The 13,980-nt window shown below is 36.6% G+C and overlaps 2 protein-coding genes across 2 annotated transcripts; both read left to right on the plus strand.

Moving 5' to 3' along the window:
- The first annotated feature begins 3,456 nt into the window (after positions 1 to 3,456).
- Positions 3,457 to 5,024, plus strand: LOC112758060 (uncharacterized). The gene is made up of 5 exons (XM_025806633.2): positions 3,457 to 3,909; positions 4,003 to 4,090; positions 4,182 to 4,252; positions 4,582 to 4,638; positions 4,725 to 5,024. The coding sequence occupies exons 1-5, from the start codon at positions 3,799 to 3,801 to the stop codon at positions 4,878 to 4,880; spliced, it is 483 nt and encodes a 160-aa protein (XP_025662418.1). The 5' UTR covers positions 3,457 to 3,798; the 3' UTR covers positions 4,881 to 5,024.
- Positions 5,025 to 8,842: 3,818 nt separating this feature from the next.
- Positions 8,843 to 10,717, plus strand: LOC112758582 (GATA transcription factor 16). Its single transcript, XM_025807290.3, has 4 exons — positions 8,843 to 9,401; positions 9,586 to 9,883; positions 9,965 to 10,051; positions 10,138 to 10,717. The coding sequence occupies exons 2-4, from the start codon at positions 9,860 to 9,862 to the stop codon at positions 10,426 to 10,428; spliced, it is 402 nt and encodes a 133-aa protein (XP_025663075.1). The 5' UTR covers positions 8,843 to 9,401; positions 9,586 to 9,859; the 3' UTR covers positions 10,429 to 10,717.
- The last annotated feature ends 3,263 nt before the right edge of the window (positions 10,718 to 13,980 follow it).

Below are 13,980 nucleotides of genomic sequence, written 5' to 3' on the forward strand. Positions count from 1 at the left end.
ACAACAACAACAACAACAACAACAACAACAATAACAATAATAATAACAACAGTAAAAAACAATACCGTCGCACAAGTGGAACACCAACATCGACGAGCTGATCGCGGGGAATGGGCGTCAGAAACGGCATACGCTCCCACGCCCAAACAAAAAGTAGTATGAGTGGCACATCCATCTCTTTACAGTTGTGTCGTGATGCATGACACAACGATCTGTATAGATGTACCAGACTGGTTGTCCCCCAACTGTATAGTAGAATTAGGTGGAAATCTCGAAGTAGAGGTAGAAATTTCGAGTTCAATGAAGTGGTAGACTTATCCGTAAACACAACCGTTCCGAGCACGTAGAAAATATGAGTCTGAACATATCGTTCAATGGACTCCTGCGTGTCCCACGATTCGGTGTCTCTGCACCGTCAGACCCATCTAAGATTTACCTTATCTAAGACGTGATCGTGTGGACCGGGCTCCTGACTGAAACAAGCGATGGAATTTTCCACCAGAAATTGATGACTGCTGTCTGTTCTACCCGTGACGAGCTCCCCATTAACCGGGAGGCCAAGAATATGTGTCTCGTCTTCTAGCGTCACCGTCACTTCGCCGACTAGAAGGTGAAACGTGTAGGTTTTCGGCCTCCATTGTTCCACCAAGGCACTCATGAGTACAGAATGGCCTCTCATTTCGCCTACTCGCGAAACGTGTTGAAACCCAGTAAATACCAGTGACGCTGTAACTATCTCGTTAAAGGTCTCTGATGGATCTAGTTTTTTGGGCAACAAATTCTTGATAGCCTGCAAAAAAATGATAATTATTAATAGGGTAAAGTATATTTTTATTCCCTGAAGTTTGATAAAAGTTTCAAAAATACCCCTAAGTTTTATTTTGTTTTAATTTTGTCCCAAAAGTTTTCGATTTGGATAAAATATACCCTTGACGGCTAATTTTTCAAAAAATTTAAGACCAATTCAACAACAATTTCATAAGAACAACCCTCAACACAAACAAATCAAGCATAATTTTCATGCATTATTGTTAAATTGGTCTTAAATTGTTTGAAAATTTAGCCGTCGAGGGTATATTTGATGCAAATCGAAAATTTCTAGGACAAGATTGAAATAAAATAAAACTTAGGGTATTTTTGAAATTTTTGTCAAACTTTAGGAACAAAAAGTATACTTTACCCTTATTAATATTACTTCATAATTATAAGGGTCAAGTACTAAATTGGCCTCCTACACGTTTAGGTGTAATCCTGTTTTGGTCTTTAAGGTTTAAAGTGTCCTATTTGAATTCAAAAAAGTTTTATTTAGCTTCAATTTAGTCCCACTGTGAGGGCAAAGTTAAATAATTAACGGAATGTACTACATGACAACAGTACAAGAACAAGGTCGATAATTTGGAGAACAAATACAAGCTCCAAAGACATAAAATCAACCGTGGATGCATCAATACATTTTACTTTGCCCTCACGGTGGGACTAAATTGAAGCTAAATAAAACTTTTTTGAATTCAAATAGGACACTTTAAATTTTAAGGACCAAAACAGGATTACGTCCAAACATAGGAGACCAATTTAATACTTTACCCTAATTATAATTTGTGTTAACAATAACATTAATAAAAAAATATTATTACTTTTCTTAATAACTAGCAACAACTATATATAACTATCACAATAATAATAATAATAATAATAATAATAATAATAATAATAATAATAATAATAATAAATTCTTAATAATAACAGTTAATAATATATTCAAAAAATAAATAATAATAATAATAATAATAATAATAATAATAATAATGTACTAACGGTATTATAAAAAAAAACTATTATTGTTATCATAGACATTATTATAAACACTTAATAATATACTAATCATAACATTAACTACTCCCAAAAACACTAATAATAATAATAATAATAATAATAATAATAATAATAATAATAATAATAATAATAATAACCACGTTACTAATAATAATAATAATAATAATAATAATAACTATTATTATATTAAAAAATAATAATAAAAACACGATAATGATAATTTTATAAACAACATTATTATTATTATTATTGATAATAATAAATTATAAAAAATAATAAAAAGTATTAAATATTATTATTTATTATTAAAAAATAATAATAATTTATTATTATCTTAAACAGTATTATAAAAAAAATAACAATATATTAATCATAATAATTTTTTTTGAAAACTTAACAACAACAACAACAACAACAACAACAACAACAACAACAACAATAATAATAATAATGATGAAAATAATAATAAAATTACTACTTAAAACACATATACATAAAATACAAATAAATAAATTTACTTATTCATCATAAAATTAAAAAATAATACTTACCTATTGAGGATAATTCAAATATTTAATAATATGTTCTTTAAGTTTGGTAAAATTACGAACTATTTTTCCTTCCTTTCTCACTGAAACTCTAACCCTTTATTGTATTCTTCTTCTTTCTCCCTCACAAACCCTCCTGCACTCTAAAGCTCCAACACTCTCTCAACAAAGTGAAAACCTTGCTTCAGCCCAACTTGCGTTTTGTTTATAAAGACCGCTTCAGCATTCTCCATAAACAGTCGTCCATGCACTCTCCGTGCCTGTCAATCGCAACCTGCGATTGATCTATCACCTGCCAATCACAATCTGCGTTTAATGCGTTCTAAGGTGGTTAAATGCTGGTCATATCTGCATGCAGGGTACAAGAGATACGTTTCAAGACGTGGTTCTTCCTCTTTGCTAAACGCAGCTTGCGTTTTGTTCTGGTAGCAGTTTTTTTGTTTTTCGTTTCCATCAAAATGTAGCCTACATTTTGAGGAGATCTGACCATAACAGCTCTACATTTGTGCATAACACACCATGCACCAATATACCAGCATATCACCATTTATTTATCCATTCATAAATGAATTTCTGATTTTAAAAACATATTAAGATAATAAATTAAAAAGATATTTTTTAAAAATATAAAAAATTTAAATTTTTAATATATTTATTTTTTGTTTATTAAATAAAATATTTAAAATATTTTATTAATAACCATTCATAAATTAATTTCTGATTTTAAAAACATATTAAGATGATAAATTAAAAAAATATATTTTTTAAAATTTTTTAAAATATTTTATTAATAATAATATTATCATGTATTTTTAAAATACATATTAACTAAATTTTTAAATTAAATATTAAATTTTAATTTTTTAAATAATAATAGACATTACGTTTTAAATACCATACCATTGGTCATTGTTTAAATTCCATTTTTATCACCCAATGGTGTCTTGTACCCACTCCCCAATGCTTGAGGTAGTTCCGGTTAATGCTGACGTGGAAGACGTGAAACTACGCAATGCACCGTGTGAGTGGCACAGCGGTGTAGTTTCTTCAAATTCTAGTGTCAATTTGTTAGCCCAGCCCAAAATATCTAATCTTTCAAAATGTCTCGAAGTTTCTTCGCACATATCGTATGATCATATCTACCATCTCCCAAGGACCCAAAAAACCAAATCCAGTAACCCGTAAGATATTTTCCTCTCTCTCTCCCTCTCCATGTTCCTTTTCTCTCTTCCACCACCCCAATTTACGGTTTTATCCTCTCCCATTCATTTATATCCTCGATTTACCCTCTCTCCTCTTTAATTCCCTTATGGAAAAACTCTGTTTGTTTTAGCTCGTACTCTTCCGATTCCAAATTCAGTTCTCGCCGTTTGATTTGAGGAGGCAGGCAGGCAGGGGTTCTATTTTCAGTGGTTTGATGAATCGAGAAGGAGGATCCAACGGCGGATCTTGCTACTACGCCGTCCTCGGGATTCGCAGGGATGCCTCCTTCTCTGATATTCGCACTGCATACCGCAAGCTTGCTATGGTAAAGTAAAACCATACGCCGCTCTTTTCTCTCATTCTTCCTTCAATTCAAACGTTAATTAATAATAACGTTTTCATTTGGTTGGCTGAGAAGAAGTGGCACCCGGATAAGTGGGCCCGGGACCCTTCCACCGCTGGAGAAGCCAAGCGCCGCTTTCAGCAAATCCAGGAAGCTTACTCAGGTGAGACCTGACACATCATGATTCTTGGGTGTTAAATTAAATTCTAATTTCGATTAGGGATTGCTTAATTGATGTGGTTTAAATTTGATAGTTCTTTCGGATCAGTCCAAGAGGTCAATGTACGATGCTGGGCTCTACGATCCATTGGAGGAAGAAGATCAAGTCCGTATTGTTTCCTTTCATTTTATTTTTCACACTTGTTAGGCAACATTACGTTGAGACAAAAAAAAATCTCGTTTCGGTTTCGAAAACGATGAATACTTTTTTCCCATCAAAGTATTTGCTTTTCTCTTTTTTCTAGCCGTCGTTTTCACAGAAGTAAAATTACGGTTCTAGGCAAGGGCACGGCGCGCATGTTGCTTTAACTCTACCTTTTCCCTCTGTGCATTATTTTGATTGGACTCTCTTAAGTCTTAATTTTTTTTTTTAATTTGGAAAACTGGACTCCCTTAATTTTAATTTGGGCACCAAACTTGTCTGTTCTTAAGCAGGAGTTCTGTGATTTCATGCAAGAAATGATCTCAATGATGAACAATGTTAAGGATGAGGTACTGGTTTGTTTTTCACTTTTATAAATAAAATAAGATGGTGGCTTATTCAATTTATTAATTTGTTGGGGCAAATGTGTGATTAGGGGGACAGTTTGGAGGACCTACAGAGGATGTTTGTGGAGATGGTGGGTGGAGATGGCGTGAGCTTTGACTGCAATCAAGATCAGACGGCTGGGAAGCGTGGACGCGGCAGTGGATCAAGGGGCAACCCTGCCAAGCGCACCAACTCCCGATGCTAGGTGGCTGTACTGGATCAATGTTGTAATTTAGTTTATTTTATTGTTTTATTTTGTTTCCCCTCTCATTGGATCATTGAAATGTGAAACAACTTAAAACAGATCAGCTAGTTAGGAAAGGTCAATGGAATGCATTCCTTTAGACTACTTCTTTTGTTTAATTTTTTAAGTTAAATTCTTCTGGTTCAATGCACCCATATCTCGAATTACTCAACGGGTTCCACCTGGTAACTCTGCAATTTTTGTTATTTTTTATAATACTTTTCCCTGCATTGGGAGAAAGGGGTTAGAGGGATTCAAGCACGTCCCATCTGACACGTGTATGTCATGCAAAACTGTCGAGTTCTTGTTCTTGCTTGTGTGAGTATGTAAAGTAGATAAGGAAACACCATGAATCATCGTCATATGATGAAGGATTTTGGGTTCTACGATGGTGGGGATGATCAAAAGTTAATGGGTCCTGCTATATAAATATTCCCAATTAGGGTGAATGGGGATTTGGTGGCACAGGGCGACATAAGTGGCGATTTAAGTATTGCATTGCACATATAAAAATGCTCTCGGCGCATGGGACTATGGTACATGTCTTTGTGATATGTTCTGATGAAGCGCTTCTTGGTTCACGTTTATTAAATTAAAAACGAAATTCATGCGTTTGGTAGAAGAAGTTTCTAGTTTCTAGTTTGTAGTTTATCGCTGATGCTGATCTTCAAGGATATTTTGGCTGGCAGCTTTTATTCATCTATTTTTATCCGACCTTTTCGATATTTGTATATGGCACCAGCAGTCATGGTATGGGGATAATTAATTAATTATGCAGCTAGAATATTACACTTATACCCTTGATCGTTGATCCAACTTTATCCAGGGTAGTTGCCGCAATGTCCTGCATGGAGTATGGACTGCAAGTTCCAAATAGACTCAAATGTCAATTTTATCCGTAGACTGGCGAAAAAAAATTTTTTAATTAGTTTTTATAATTTTATTAAATTTAAAATTAAACTTTTATATTTTTTTAACTAAAAGATAAATATGTTTTTGACTTTTTTTTCGCAGACAATTTTATTTCTGACCATTGAAAAATACTTTTAAGTTTCTGATGTCTTTAAAAGTTGGACGGATCAGTCCCTCCGTCCAAATGCCTGCTTAAGTCTGACGTAACTCCTGTAATACTTGTCACGTGTACAAGTCGCTTGGCAGACTTCCTTCTCACGCGTACGCGTGTGTCGTGACAAGCATTTCGGGAGCCACGTCAGACTTTTTCGTTGGGTTTGACAGAGGCATTTGGACGGAGGGACTGATCCGTCCAACTTTTAAGGACGTCAGTGACTTAAAAATATTTTTTAATGGTCAGGAACAAAAATGTCCGCAAAAAAAAAAGTCAGAGACCTATTTATCTTTTACTCTATTTTTTTTGGATTTTTATATTATTTAATTTTATAATTAAATTTTTATTAATATAAAAAATATTAAAATTAATAAAATATTTATCTGTAAATTAAAAAGATCTATAATTAAAAATCTAATTAAATTTTTTTATCATATATTTTTAAAAAAAATATTTTATTAATTTTAATATTTCTAATCTAAAAAAATTTAATTATAAAATAAAAAATATTATAGAAATTCAATTAAAAAATAAGATGTAGAAATTTAATTACAAAGTTAATAGTAGTATAATGACTAAGTAATTAAATTTCGGAAAAAAAAAATCCCAATTTATCATGTTGAATGAAGAGGGTAAAAACGAAATAGAGTTCGACCAAACAGGAAACATGGAGGGACACTAGGTTATTTTTTTTTGAAACAAAAAAAAGCTCAACACACTACAGTGGAGCAATAAAATAATAAAAAGAAAGAAAGAAATTATCAAAATTCCTATTATCTCTGGCATTACCATCAACAACCAAAAGGGTGAAAACCAGTCCAATCCTTATAGTTCAAAAACGTCCTTCTTTAAATGTCTTCAACATCTATTTTTCTGTTGTTAAAAATTCTGTCATTTCGTTCCAACCAGATATTCCAGATCACGGCAAAGAATCCAGTCAGCAACATCTTCTGTTCTTTTCTACTATTATGAATGCCAGTCCAACTCTCAAACTGCCCTCTCATGGTTCTTGGGATGACTCACGGTCTATCTAAATATCTCAACCAAGCACACCACACCTGCCATGTAAACTCACACAAAAGAAACAAATGGTGAACAAATTCCATCTCCTTTTTACACAAGACACACAAAATTTCATTCTGATGAATAACGCCTAGTCTGCTCAACCGTTCTTTAGTATTCACCCAGTGTATCAGAACAAACCAACGAAAAAGCTCGATCCTGGGAGGTACGAATCCTTTCCAAATTGAACTAGTGAAACTGTAACTCGTAATCTCTTCCGAAAGAGTCTCCGATTGCAATACTTGCATAAAAGAGTTAGTAGAAAAAATACATTTATTATCAAATTTCCACACAATATTATTCTCTCTACCAGCTGATAGATTCACTAGCCTTAACCTCTCATGAAGTTGATGGACCAATTCCAACTCCCATTGGAACAACTCTCTCCTCCACTGAAAATTCCAAATCCACTATAACCCATCCTAGAACCCACAGTCCCCAATCACAGATCCTTGTTGGTTTGAAATAGAGAAGAGCCTTGGAAAAAGTACTTTCAAAGGGCCACCTGGTACCCAGTTTTCTTCCCAAAACAGAGTTCGTCTTCCATACCCTATTTCCATTGCCAAGCCATTAAAAAGTTTTGCTTTCACCTGTTGGTTTGTTATATTCAACTGACAGATGTCTTTCCACGGACCTCCCTTCACTGGTAAAATCTGACTAGATAGCATAATATTGGGATTTAGATTACTATAAAAGCAAACAACCTTCTTCCACAACAGGCAATCCTCCTTTGAAAACCGCCACCATCACTTAAACAAAAGCGCTGCATCTCCGACCCCCAAGCTGCCAGCCTTTTTTGGAGTCTGAACCACTTCCCACTTTACTAGAGGCATACCACAGTTACCATCCTCCTTACACCACATAAATCTCCTTTGTAGTTCAATCAACTTATTGGCAATCGCTTTACTATTAACAAAATGTTATTTGTCTATCCACTCTCTTGCTTGACATTTCCTGACTTAATGTAACCTTAGACCCATTTTCCTTTCTTCTTCTCTTCTTTTTTTTTTTTTTTAACATAAAATGATGCCATTTTGAATAAAACTTGGGCAAAATTCGTGAACTCGTGGGTAGACTCGCGAGTTTGAGCTACGAGTTTACGAGTCAACTCACCTATTCTCAATGAGCTCAAACGTTGTAACCCTATTGGGTACTTTTGTTATTTTAAGCTTTTGTTTATGTGCGTTTATTTGTTTTTGTTTATGACAAGGTACTTGAACATGATTAGTAGTTCTTTTCTCTTTTTTGGTCATTAACATGATTAGTAGTTTTTTTTTTTTTTTTTTTTTTTTGGTCAAGTGGATTGGACAACCCCCAATCCTAGGCATTAACCCCATGTTTCACACACTCACACAATACACTCACACACACTACATGGGTATTATGGGTTCTTGCAACATCCAGCCTCAGCTGGGATTTGAACCCGGGTGCAGCTTGATGAGAGGCGTAGAAATCCACCATCTGTGCCAAGCCTCAGCTGCACATGATTAGTAGTTTAGAACCTAGGAGGGGAGCAATGGGTCTTTATTCACCGAAATAAAAATAAGGAAGCTTTGGTCTCTGAGCTTGCCTTTGGGGTTTAAAGCTTGTTTTGTCTTTTGGAGAAGCAAGGTGACCCATAATAGTTATGACCACTAAACCGCCCGCATTCTGTTGGGCTTTGAAAAAATATTATTGAATTTCGGTTTTTGGTCAAAGTAGAGGGCCCATAGGCCCAAAAGGAGAAAAAAAACCACCATACGGCAACAGGGACCACCTCCTTTAGAAAGCCTAACTGTAATCGCATTACCTTAACGGATTGCATTTCAATATTGTTTGATTCTATTAATTAGAGAGCAATGATTATTCCTGGCTTCACATCATTCGAATTGCACAAGTTTAATTATAGATTGTCACATTTGTAAAATTATTTGACTAAACTATTAATCTTAAGTATGGTGTTATAAATTCGGTTTAGGTTTATAAAGTTGGATGGCATGTGTCATTAGTTGCTTTCTCCTCTGTTATTTTTGGTCGCATTAGCAAAGAAAATATAAATAGGTAAGAGGGGTGTGTCGGTGAGGCGCACCGATTCATAGAAATAAAAACACTAAAAAGAGCGTTGCACGCAGTAATGTATTGGGTTGCCGATTGTGATTGAGCATTGGCATACGGCTACGGCATACCCCGTTTATTTAATTATGCTTAAAAGTTGAGCAACAGGGTTCAAGGTTAAATGTTTGGATTAATATATGCCTGTTAAGGTTATGCAGCTGACCTTGCCTCACCAGTCACCACACTAGTGATTATGCTTTTTAATTGTGTTTCTGAAAGTCGAATGGATAATGAATGCCGCCAAGTAAAGCCAAAGAGTAGTGAGTTCTTAAATCCCATTTCTCAAGATTAATTAAAGCCAAAACCTCATCAATAAGATGTGGTTATATATTGTTAATAATTGGCCGCTGCCTGATATCTATCTATCTATCTATCTATCTAATTGTGTGTTCTATTTTTGTAAAATAATAAGAATCGTCCTGAAATTTCCACGGTCCTGTGTAGGGTGAGATTGTGTGGATAGGAGAAGCAGACACGTCAGAGGGCACGTGGTTGCTTCAAAATGCGGAATTGTGAGGGCGTTTCGGTCATTGTAATGGGGAGCCCTAGGGTTTTAGGGGTATATTCACAATCACATAGTCGGTTGTGGTTCTGTTTCTATTCTCATTACTACTCTGCTGCAGCAGCGTGCGGGTGTTAGTAGGGTGCTATCATCTACTTTCATTTACATTTCCATTTTATTTTTCTCTCTTTCGCCGATTCGGTTGTGGTTGTGCTCATGGTAATGATGGATCTCAACAAGGTCTGTTCTGTAATTGAGTAGTGATTTTGAAGTGGTTGATTATTACATTACTATTATATAATTACGATTTCATGATAACAGGAATGGGTGTGTGAGAGCAAGAAGTGTTGTAGTGATTGCAAGACCACCAAGACTCCACTGTGGAGAGGAGGACCTGCTGGTCCCAAGGTCATACCCTCCAATTTTAAATTTTTTTTTTTCATTGGATGTGTCATGCAAAATATTAATTCTTATTGTTTGTGTTTCTTGATCAGAGTCTTTGCAACGCGTGCGGAATAAGGTACCGGAAGAGAAGGGCTTCAGCGGTGGGAATGAGAAAAGGACAAGAGAGGAAGAGAGAGAGATCACAAAATGGCGGTGGCAGCAGCTCCTCTACCTCCTCCTCTGATAACGAGTTGAAGGAGTCGTTGAAAGTGAATTTGATGGCGTTGGGTGAGGAGTTTTGGTTGCTAAAGAAGAAACAGAGGAGTATGTGTTTGTTGGGGGAAGAGGAACAAGCCGCTGTGTGTTTAATGGCACTCTCTTGTGGCTATGTTTTTGCTTAATTAAGGAGACTATTTTTCTATTAGCTATAACCCCCCCAACCCTTAATCAACAACTCTTATACTTTTGGAGCATTCTAATTTGTAGAGTGACGTACCCTGTGTTTATGGAAAGAAGGGTATCTCGCAATGTTTCTAATGCTTGTTATAGTTTAGTTAGGAGGGGGAGAATCCTTCCGCCTAAAGGGTCTGGGTCTTAGTCGTTCATTTTGTTATGGTGATACGTTCCGTTAGTTATTGATGTAAATGTTAGGAGAAAATGGAAATATACGGTAATTATGTTTTAGTATCATTCTCCTTTCCTTTCTGCAATATTTCTTTTCTCTTGTCCCTTTTATCTTCTATTCTATGCATCAACCAATTAGGCAACTATCGTATACACTTAAACAGCCAATATGACAGTAGTTACGGAGAATATCAACGGCCATGCAGGAAGTACTTTTTTTTTTTAGGTAAATTATTAAATTGGTATTCTATTTTTAAATTTGATCCTGTTTTACTTTTTAAAGTTTAAACTGTCTTATTTAAATTTAAAAAGTTTTATTTAACTTTAATGTAGTTATATCTGTCTTATTTAAATTTAAAAGGTTTTATTTAACTTTAATGTAGTTATATCGTGAAGTCAATATTAAATAATTAACGAAATTTAGTTTTTAGATATGAAAAATTTATACAATTAAATTTTTCGTTGTCTAAGAGAGTTTTTGCAGTAGATGTGCTTTGTCTTCATTGTCGTCGGTGAACTTTTTTTATGGAAAACGAGTTTTATATTTCGACGATGTTCTCTAAGTGTTGAATCAAGGCCAGTAGTTTATGGTGATATATTCGTTACTGATTCTATACCTCTCGAATTTGTACCTCTTTTTTAAAAAAGAATATTAAAATTTAGTGGAACAGTGACAGTAATTATTTAACATTGACTTTAGGACTATATTGAAACTAAATAAAAAAAAATTAATTCAAATAGGGCATTTTAAATTTTAGAGACCAAAATAGAATTAGGTCAAATATAAAAAATCAATTTAATATTTTAATCTTTTTTTTTTTTGTTTTGTGATTTGAGAGAGAAGATTTAGTTTATTTTACCAAGGTTAGAGGATTATTAGGTGAAGTTACCAGGTTTTTTTTTGGGGGAGAAGGGGTCAAAAGTGAATTTACCAATTTAAGTTGATTTTTTTTTTTTTTGGTGATCTAAAGGGGGTTCAAGCACCCCAACAAAGGAAAAAGAAAACAAACAGAGAAGAAAAGGAATTAAGTTTCCCCAAGTCTAAGAGTCCCTATGCAGTCGCATAGCAAGGCATAGCTGATATCCGGAGGGGCACTATAAAAAAAGTGTAGTCCAAGGGGGAGTTTTTGTCCCTTCTTGGCTAATTGGTCAGCCACCATATTTGCTTCACGAAGGACATGTATCCACGAGATTTGATGGAGGCGTGCAGCTAGAACTCGGATGTCCTGGATCAGAGGGGCACAATGGTGGCCTGGGGAACTTCCGGCCTTGATGAAGTTAATTGCAGCCGCAGAATTAGATTCCACCACCAGATTTTGATAACCATTTCTGGTAGCAATAGTCAGCCCATGAATGATCGCCCAAAGCTCCGCATACATAATCGAGAAATTGCTCAGATTGCTCGAGAAGCCTGTTAGGTATCTCCCAGCAGAGTCTCTGAATACTCCCCACAAGCAGCGTTACTTCTATGAGCATACCAGGACCCGTCAACATTTAATTTGATGCAATATTCATTTGGTCTCGACCAACTAACAAGACACCCTCTATTAGCTTGATTGTTTCTTGGATTCAGGTTGCTATTCATCACCTTCAAAAACTCCTCGGTTTTCGCTCGGATTTGGTAGCTAGCACTAGTAGCTTCAACAAACTTCCCAGAGAAGACAAGTTTGTTCCTGAAATACCATAGTGACGAGATTGCAACTCCAAAAAGGCAGGACTAATAGTTATTTGCGGTAAGGTTTAGAGCTAGCCAATCATGGAGGCTAGTGTTGAAGAAGAAGTTTATGCCATTGGGTGGGATAAGCCTACGCCACACGCTTCTAGCATAGAAGCAGTCCCTAAGAAGATGGAGGATTGATTCTTCATTCTGTCTGCATCTGGGGCAAGCATCGTCCGTGGTTAAGTGTCTGCGACGTCTTTCCCCATTGGTGAGGATTGCATTGTGTGTCACCAGCCAGAAAAAAGTCCTCACACGCTCAGGGTCTTGCCACATCCAAACTAACCGAAAGTTCTTGTTGGGAGAGACTTGGGTGTCCCTGAGGTTTTGATACGCTGTTTTGATGCTGAATTGACCATCCGAGGAGGATCCCCAGGCTATGTAATCAGCTTCCTTCCATGGAGACGGCGGAGAGATGGTAACTGTTCATACCCTGGCCCAATAAATAGGGCCCAGGATCCAAACAAAGAAGCCCAACCCAAAGGGTTGGCCCTCCCTCAGTACCAGCCTTCATCCCCAGAAGTCGGTACTGAACACGACCTGCTCCAAAGAAGTCGGACGAGGATTAGCTGGCAGATAACACTCATTCGAATGAGTAACTGCCCCTGGAAACTCTCTAACCACTTCATAGGGCCATATCTTAACCTCCCTAAGATATGGGAACGGTTATCCGCCTAAAAAGGTGGCACTACTTCAGCGGTGGTTATTGGTTCACCACTATAAATACACTGACACCATTCAGGTATCTTTAAGTTCCAATACTCTCTAACCTGCTCACACTCTTGCTAACTTAGGCATCGGAGTGTCTTTGCAGGTACCACCCCCCATTCTTTCTTACGTACAAGTCGGACGGAGGAACACCGAGTACCAGGTCCACTCGAAAGCCACCTCCTTCATACGTTTGGGCCAACCAACGCCATCCAGCCCATTAATCTCCGGTTACCCATCGTAACATTGGCGCCATTGCCGGGGACCCGAGAGATCAACCAGTGATGGCGGATAGATCCCCTGAAGAGGGTCATGTGGAGACAGATTCTGAACAAGAGAATCTGAATACTGGAAACAATGAGGCAGACCAGACCCTTCACCAGGAAGCCAATGATCAACACAGGGAAGGCACCTCCGGAATAAAAAACCCGAAGGTGAATTCCTCGGAGGGGCGCGAATCAGAAAAAGAAGGACCATCCCACGCAATTGAGCTTATGGGATTAATCCACAGTCGCCTCGAGCAGCTAGAACAGGAACGGGAACGACAAAAAGAAACCGAAAAGAACCTAAAAGAGGAGATGGAGCGACGAAAAGAGTTAGAAAGAAAACTCTTAAAGTTAGAATCCTCCCTCAAAGGTCAGAACTCCCACGACGGTAGAGAAGATTCTCCCTTAGGAGAGAAAGATCCCTTTAGCGAGGACATAATGAGGGCAAAGGTTCCGAAAAACTTTAGAAGCCCCGATATGGACCTCTACGACGGAACCACCGATCCAAAGCATCATCTGAGCAACTTTAAAAGTCGGATGTATCTGGCTGACGCTTCTGACGCTACGCGATGCAAAGCCTTTCCGATAACCTTGTCAAAAGCAGCGATGAAGTGGTTCGACAGCCTCCCTCCGAGGTC

The sequence above is a fragment of the Arachis hypogaea genome, chromosome 16, assembly GCF_003086295.3.
Source record: "Arachis hypogaea cultivar Tifrunner chromosome 16, arahy.Tifrunner.gnm2.J5K5, whole genome shotgun sequence".
NCBI lineage: Eukaryota > Viridiplantae > Streptophyta > Magnoliopsida > Fabales > Fabaceae > Arachis > Arachis hypogaea.

What these genes read in the sequence shown, in the direction of transcription:
- LOC112758060 (XM_025806633.2), top strand. Translation starts at nt 3,799, where the DNA reads ATGAATCGAGAAGGAGGATCCAACGGCGGATCTTGCTACTACGCCGTC. An exon ending in CATACCGCAAGCTTGCTATG is followed by an intron (nt 3,910 to 4,002) that starts GTAAAGTAAAAC and finishes TTGGCTGAGAAG; the next exon opens with AAGTGGCACCCGGATAAGTG. An exon ending in AATCCAGGAAGCTTACTCAG is followed by an intron (nt 4,091 to 4,181) that starts GTGAGACCTGAC and finishes TAAATTTGATAG; the next exon opens with TTCTTTCGGATCAGTCCAAG.
- LOC112758582 (XM_025807290.3), top strand. Translation starts at nt 9,860, where the DNA reads ATGGTAATGATGGATCTCAACAAG. An exon ending in TAATGATGGATCTCAACAAG is followed by an intron (nt 9,884 to 9,964) that starts GTCTGTTCTGTA and finishes TCATGATAACAG; the next exon opens with GAATGGGTGTGTGAGAGCAA. An exon ending in GAGGACCTGCTGGTCCCAAG is followed by an intron (nt 10,052 to 10,137) that starts GTCATACCCTCC and finishes TTTCTTGATCAG; the next exon opens with AGTCTTTGCAACGCGTGCGG.